The following is a 7061-nucleotide window of genomic DNA, read 5'->3' as shown; positions in this document are numbered from 1 at the left end:
TTTAAATTCATCTAACTTAAACAGTCTGGAAATAAGTTCTTGGACATTTTTCAGTAGGAAGTGGAGAAAATGGTCGTGTAAATACACAAAGTGAGAAGAGATGTTAACTACACAGTTGCTGGTGTGAATTGTGGGAGAATTTTATTTAAAAATCTCTATTGGCTCTTTAATGTAGAGATCATATCCTCATCTCTACTGGTTTTAAAAATGGGTTAGTTTTACATGTGAATGAAACCAAAGAGGATCTTAACAAGGGTCTTTATTTACATATGTATACCTTTAAACAAGGAAAAATGTATTTATTCTTTGTGGAAATTGGGAATACATCTCACCTCCTCTCCCAAGTGTAGTGAATCAGAGTGTTAAATACACAAAAGCTTAACAGGACTAACCTGAGAGGCTCTACCTGAAACCTCCAAAACCTGAATTCTTGGTGGAATTTGATAGTATGTAGCATTTTTATGGTGCTTTATTTTGTAGTTTTGGGCTATGATGGTATATAGAGAGTCCTAGATTAGGAGTCAGGAGCTTGAATTTGCATTAACTAGTTGTATGACATGGACATGCTATTTAAACTCTCTGTGCCTCAATTTCTTTTCTTTTCTTTTTTTAAAGATTTTATTTATTTATTTGACAGAGAGAGAGAGACAGCAAGAGAGAGAACACAAGCAGGGGGAGTGGGAGAGGGAGAAGCATCCTTCCCGCTGAGAAGAGAGCTCGATGTGGGGGCTCCATCCCAGGACCCTGGGATCATGACCTGAGACGAAGGCAGACGCTTAACGACTGAGCCACCCAGGTGCCCCTATGCCTCAATTTCTATTGAAGAATAGAAGAGGGGAAACTGTCTTTGCTGGGGCAAAAACTGGATAAGAGCATACTGTGTTTTCAGTCATATATTTCTATAAAACTCAAGTAGAATTAAGACATCAACATTGAAGAGGTTGGCTTAGGTGGTGATGCTGTTAAAAATTTCCATGGCAACAAAACATACTAAGCTTTACTTTTAAAAATTATTGTATCCAGGGCGCCTGGGTGGCTCAGATGGTTGAGCGTCTGCCTTCGGCTCAGGTCATGATCCCAGGGTCCTGGGATCGAGTCCCGCATCGGGCTCTCTGCTCCTTGGGAGCCTGCTTCTCCCTCTGCCGCTCTCTCTCTGTCGCTCATGAATAAATAAATAAAAATATTAAAAAAAAATTATTGTATCCATAAATTAAATGCCCTTAGAGTGTAAAGAATTATGCATTTTGTTGATAGAACACAGTGCATTTATAATTCTTTGAGGAATCTTTTAATTAGTGTGTATGTGTATATTTAGTGCTTATCAAATATCTAATAGATTTACTCAATGACTGGCATTTTTTATCATTAACATGATTGTTTTTCTGTTCTAGTTAGCCAAGATTGGTTTCAGTTTGGGACGAGGAACTCAGACTGTTGTATATTGACTTAAAATTTTTTTTTTACCTTAAGTTACTTTTTCTAGTTTTCCTTAGATGAATGTCATTTAACCAAACCTGTTATAGGTTTTTCTTCACAAATATGTCAAAATGTACCTTCTGTTTTATTTATTTTTTTAGAGTTTTTATTTTAATTCCAGTTAATTAACATACAGTGTTATATTAGTTTCAGATGTACAATATAGTGATTCAACACTTCCATATCACCTTGTGCTCATCATGACGAATGTACTCCTTAATCTCCATCGCCTATTGTTTTAAATCTGAAACTTCACAAAGACTTTGGAATATAATTCAACAGCATATAAAGAATTCTTAGTACTCTGTTGATAAGAGAACTAATAATATATTGATATAATCTATTAAAGGAAAAGATGGGATTTATATGAGGAAAAGAGGCAAAGAGAAGAAGAAGATTGTGGATCCTTCAGAAACAACAAATTGTTTTCCTTTACTTGGGCAAGATGCGGATGAGTTGGTAGTGAGCCAACTTTTCAGTTGCTTGTGGATTTTCTTTTCAGTTGCTTATGGATACCTCAGATATTGGATATTTCCCTATAACAGGTTGCTCACAGTTGTGTCTCTTAGTGCCCTTAGTCAGCATTTCCATCTCAGTTTTGCTAGGTGTGCTTCGTTCCTCTTATCACCATTTTGCATGATCAATCACTTTTCTTTACATATGCCCCGTACATAACTATCTTAATTTCCTATTGTTGCTGTAACAAATTGTCACAAAATTAGAAGCTTAAAAGAATACAAATGTACTATTTAATAGTTCTAGAGGTCAGAGTCTAAAATGAGTCTGCAGGGCTCTTGGGGAGAATTTATTTCCTTGCCCTTTCCAGTTGCCTGCCTTCCTTGGCTCATTGCTACGTCAGGCTGACCTCGGCTTCTGTTGTTATGTCTTCTTGGAGATTATATTGGACTCATCCAGGTAACCCAGGGTAACCTTCCATCTAAAGATCCTCTACCTAATTACATCTGTAAAGTACCTTTTGCCATGTAAAGCAACATATGCACAGGTTTTAGGGATTAGAATGTGGGCATCTTGGGGGGGGGGGGGGTTATTATTTCTGCCTGTCACAGTAGCACATGACAAGATCTATACTAAATACAAGAAGCTACAGTAATTACAATAATGCCCGTAATTAACCAGGAGCTTAAGACAAAAGCTGATGCTATTATGACATACCAATAATTGATAATTATGCCTTTTCTGATTGAAGTTCTAAGTAGTTAAAAAGTACAAAGTAGACTTTGTAAGACTGTTCTGGTGAGATCATAATGTGTTTTTATTTTCTTCATGCAGATTCATTTACTCACATGTATATATGTTTATTGGTTAATAATTACAATGAACAAACTATGTGTCAGGTCCTGCCCTCATAGAAGCTTAAGATGGAGGAGGAAGATAGCTATTTATGAAGTTATGACCTGTAGTGATTGATGTGATTACAGATAGCAATGCTAGGAATGAGGGGAGAGTATAAATGGAGTTCCTAACCTAGTGTGGAGGATGAGGGTGGATTTCAGAAGTCATTTAGATAAATAGCCAAATGTTCTTAGAAAAGAACTGGTTCACCTTTAGGCATTGGCATTCTAGGCATTTATATCATGAGAAGACTAATTATAAAAACTGTCAATAGCTCTCCCTATTATTCTACTGAGGGCATTTTCCATGGACAACTTGGGTTATGAGTGAGTTTTTCTTGGCTTTCAGAAAGCCATCTGTGGTGCCATTTTTAGACAATGATCTGATGACCATAAGAAAGGAAGAACTGCTCTTAACTTCAGTGAGTATCAGACGGTCTGGTGAGAGGAGAGCTCTAAATCTGAAACTTTGTCATCTTCTCAGATTACTGCCTCAGTGACTGACTACCCAATTTAAAAAACCAAAAACAAACAAACAAACAAACCCAAAAAACATTCAATTCAGAGACAATGCAAGGAACTCTGGACTTCTTAAGGCATGGAGTTTTGCTCCATTAAAGGCAGTCATGGGCTGGCACAAACATGCCTTTCCTAATGTCTAAGAGCTGTTGAATCCCGATCATTGCTACATTCTAAGGAAGGCACACCACTCTGCACTGATGCTCTTCACTTTATGGTATTAAGAAGATCCTTGGCTACAAAATGGTATTTAGCTTTGGGGCCACAATTACAACCTGACTTGTCACCTTCAGATTTGCTTATAGACGCTAAGTCCTAGATGTTACCTGGAATCTATTTTCATGGTCATGTCTTAATAAACTGTACTGGTTCCACACTTCATTAAGGATTTTTTGTTTGTTTGTTTGTTTGCTTGTTTGTTTTAGGGTGCACCTATGACTTTATTCTTTTTTCTTTGTTTTGTTTATTGACTTTTTTTTTTTTTTTTTTTTACTTTATTGCATTACAGCTCTTGAAGCTTTTGTCTGGGTTTCTGTTCTGAGACATCTGTCACTGGATTATAGATTTGGTGCAACTGACTCAGGAAGTTTGACCATAACAGAACCTCTCTTAGCCACCTCTTCAGGGTGATACATTGTAAGGTTGGTTACCTGTGGACTGCTGGTTCAAAGAGATAAATAATAGATGACTAACCAGAAAGCTTTCAGAAGAACTTAAGCTTTTATAGACTGTACTTTTAAAAAATGATGTTTTGTGGGGAAACAGACTTGATATTCCCACAGGTGACTGCTGCATTCACCTCCGTGGGACTTATTTCTATAGGCTTTGTTGTTAAATGTTTTTAGTCCGTCTATGGTTGTGTAAAAGACTAGCTTAGATTATTCCATGTTCCAGGATTGATTTTGTTTTATTAAGGAACTACTGCTAAGGCAAACCTATGTTTTGTTTAAGCCTAACAACCCACTTTTATTACAAACTTTTTTATTTTGTGAGGAAAATATTGCTTCCTTATTCTTTATTTCTATAGTGGTAGTCTTAGATATGTATGTCCATGAAACTAAAACGAGTAATAATTTGGAAGAAGAATTTAGAAGTTTCTAAAAAGAAGGTTACTTAAGGTTTCATAAACCTTTATACAAGTTACTTGCTATTAGATAAACATTCTAAGGGAGTATTTTTCTTAGATTATTTTGAGCTCTAACATGCTGCTTTCTGGTAATTGCTCAAGACTATGAATTTGACATATCAGACCGGGCTATTAAGGAATTTAAAATAGCTTTATCACCCTGGGTAGGTGGGAAAATTAAGGAATTTCTATGTCAAATGGCAAACAACTTGATTATATTCTCTATAGTCTTGGCTTTCTTACAATAAAGTAACTAACATACATTTTTTTTATAACCTTGTTTTTTCCTTTTTATTTAAAAAAATTATAAAATTTATGCTGATGGTTAAAAAATTCAAATGCTAGAAGAAGGTATACATAGAAAAGTCCTTTCCTCAGTCCCACTCCCAGGAATCTGTGTATCGTTCTAGAAACTATTCTCTCGATAGAAGCATAGTTTTCATTTAAAAAACACATCCGCATTTTCTGGATGCCTTTCCACATGAGCATGTTCAGATTTCCTTGTTTCTTTTAAGATGAGATAAACGGATTTAACCAGTTGCCTACGGATGGACATTCCAATTGTCCCCAGCCCTCCCCCCACACTGCATCTTCACAGGCTGGCACACCCAGTGGGAGTGGGGAGGACGAGGATTAGACCTCTGGGAGCAGTATGGCTGGCCTGGCCGATGGCCTCGAAGACTCAGGAACTCTTCACTAGCACAAGGACAAGGTCGTTCCTGCAGCAGCCCTGAACCAACTAGGCAATCACAAACGAATGTTGTCTCAGACGGGTGCAAGGTTAGCTTACACGTAAAGAAGGCAACTGTCCTGTCACGTCCAGGAAGTAATTGAAGTAAACTCAGCAAATGGCAAAATGAAAAGAAATGGTGTCAGAACAAGCTCTTCTATTCATCTGATATCAATAAAATGGTTCAAAATAAACCAGAAGACCATGGCAGGGTCTAGCTGTGTTAATGATGAAATGTGATATTTACTGTTTAGATTCAGCGGCTGGACCAATTTCAGCTCCCTTAGTAAGAGGGAAGATGAAAACCAGGACAATCAGAACTTGGGTAAAACTGTTACCTTTTCCTTCCAATCCGCACCGCGGTGTTCAGCTAAAGCTCTCATTTTCTGGGCACATTTTTCTCCATATAACAGGAAAAACAGGGAACCTTTAGGGAAAGTAGGCTGAATAGCTAAACAGCCTTCTTTTTCGAGGCAGTTATTTATATTCTGAGAGAGTGTAAGAACTTGAAGAAGAATCTCCTTTGCCACGTGGCCGTCATAAAGGGAAAGGAATGAGGAGTCCACTTGGGCACCAAGTAGTCCGTCTGCCATGGCTGGATTTTCAGACAAATTCACAAGCAGTTTCAAAATTTGAACCTTGGTACTTCCATTTCCTGTATAAGTACCGCGCGCTAACCGATTGCACCACTGGAGCTCCGGTACTTCTATTTCCTGTAAGCAGCACGTGGAACAGGTCTGTGATGTACTTGCTAAGCATGTGCTGGTGGTCATTGGTAATTGTCATGTTGGTCAACAATCTCAGCCCAGCCAACTGTACAGCAGAATCCAGGGGCCCAGAGAGGACATCCTTGCAGACTTGACTGATGTATGCCTTTATCTTGACTTGATTGTCAACATTCACACTCAGGTTATTCAATGCATTTAAAGCTTTCTCTTTAGTACTGTGGTTGGGATGGTTGATTTTGCTTCCAGTGATTGGAATACCACCCAATTTACGAATAATGACTTGATTAGCTGAAAAGGCTGCATTGTTACCCAGAGTGACCAAAGCTCTTTCAGTAATTACAGGATCATCAGTTGACTCAAGCAGGTAGAGGAGTTTCTGGAGCTGGCCATCGTTTAGGACATCATATGAGCCATTGGTTAAGTCTTCTGCAGAGCGCGAGGGGTGCAGCGGAAGTCCGCGGCCGCCTTGCCGCTGGCTCCGCGTCAGCTTGTAAATGCGGTAGCAGGCGCCGGCCGCGAGGACCAGGCCCGCCACCAGCCAGCCCAGGGCCGGGGCGCCGCCCATGCTGGCGCTGGGGCTGGGGCGCGCGGCGTGGGGCCTCAACATATACATTTCTAACCACAAGGTTATCTAGGGGAAATGCACAGGGTTAGTTCCTAGCACCTTGTGCTCATTTTCATGGTAATTATTGCTCCCCCTTGATTTATTAAGATATAATTGACAAGTAAAATTGTATATATTTAAATTGTACAACGTGATGATTTAAAATACACATACATAGGGGCGCCTGGGTGGCTCAGTCGTTAAGCGTCTGCCTTCGGCTCAGGTCATGATCCCAGGGTCCTGCCCCACATCGGGCTCCCTGCTCTGCGGGAGGCCTGCTTCTCCCTCTCCCACTCCCCCTGCTTGTGTTCCCTCTCTCGCTGTGTCTCTCTCTGTCAAATAAATAAAAAATAAAAAATAAAAAATACACATACATAGTGAAATGATTACCCCAATCAAGGTAACACATCTGTCACTTGACATGGTTACCATTTTTCTTTCTGTGTGGTGAGAATGTTTAAGATTTACTCTGGTAGCAAATTTCAACTTGACAATAGAGTATTATTAACTGTAGTTATTATGCTAT

At 39.0% G+C, this 7061-nt stretch overlaps 1 protein-coding gene across 1 annotated transcript; it reads right to left on the bottom strand.

The window, feature by feature from the left end:
* Positions 1–5517: 5517 nt before the first annotated feature.
* Positions 5518–6496, bottom strand: LOC118017431 (armadillo repeat-containing protein 10-like). Its single transcript, XM_035015325.1, has 2 exons — positions 5908–6496; positions 5518–5858 (listed from the first exon to the last, which is right to left on the bottom strand). Exons 1-2 carry the CDS (start codon positions 6494–6496, stop codon positions 5518–5520), a joined length of 930 nt encoding a protein of 309 aa, XP_034871216.1.
* Between the last annotated feature and the right edge of the window lie 565 nt (positions 6497–7061).

The sequence above is a fragment of the Mirounga leonina genome, unplaced genomic scaffold (assembly GCF_011800145.1).
Source record: "Mirounga leonina isolate KUSES-001 unplaced genomic scaffold, KU_Mleo_1.0 Mir_169, whole genome shotgun sequence".
NCBI classification, from domain to species: Eukaryota; Metazoa; Chordata; class Mammalia; order Carnivora; family Phocidae; genus Mirounga; species Mirounga leonina.
This window is presented reverse-complemented; position numbering and strand designations above follow the sequence as displayed.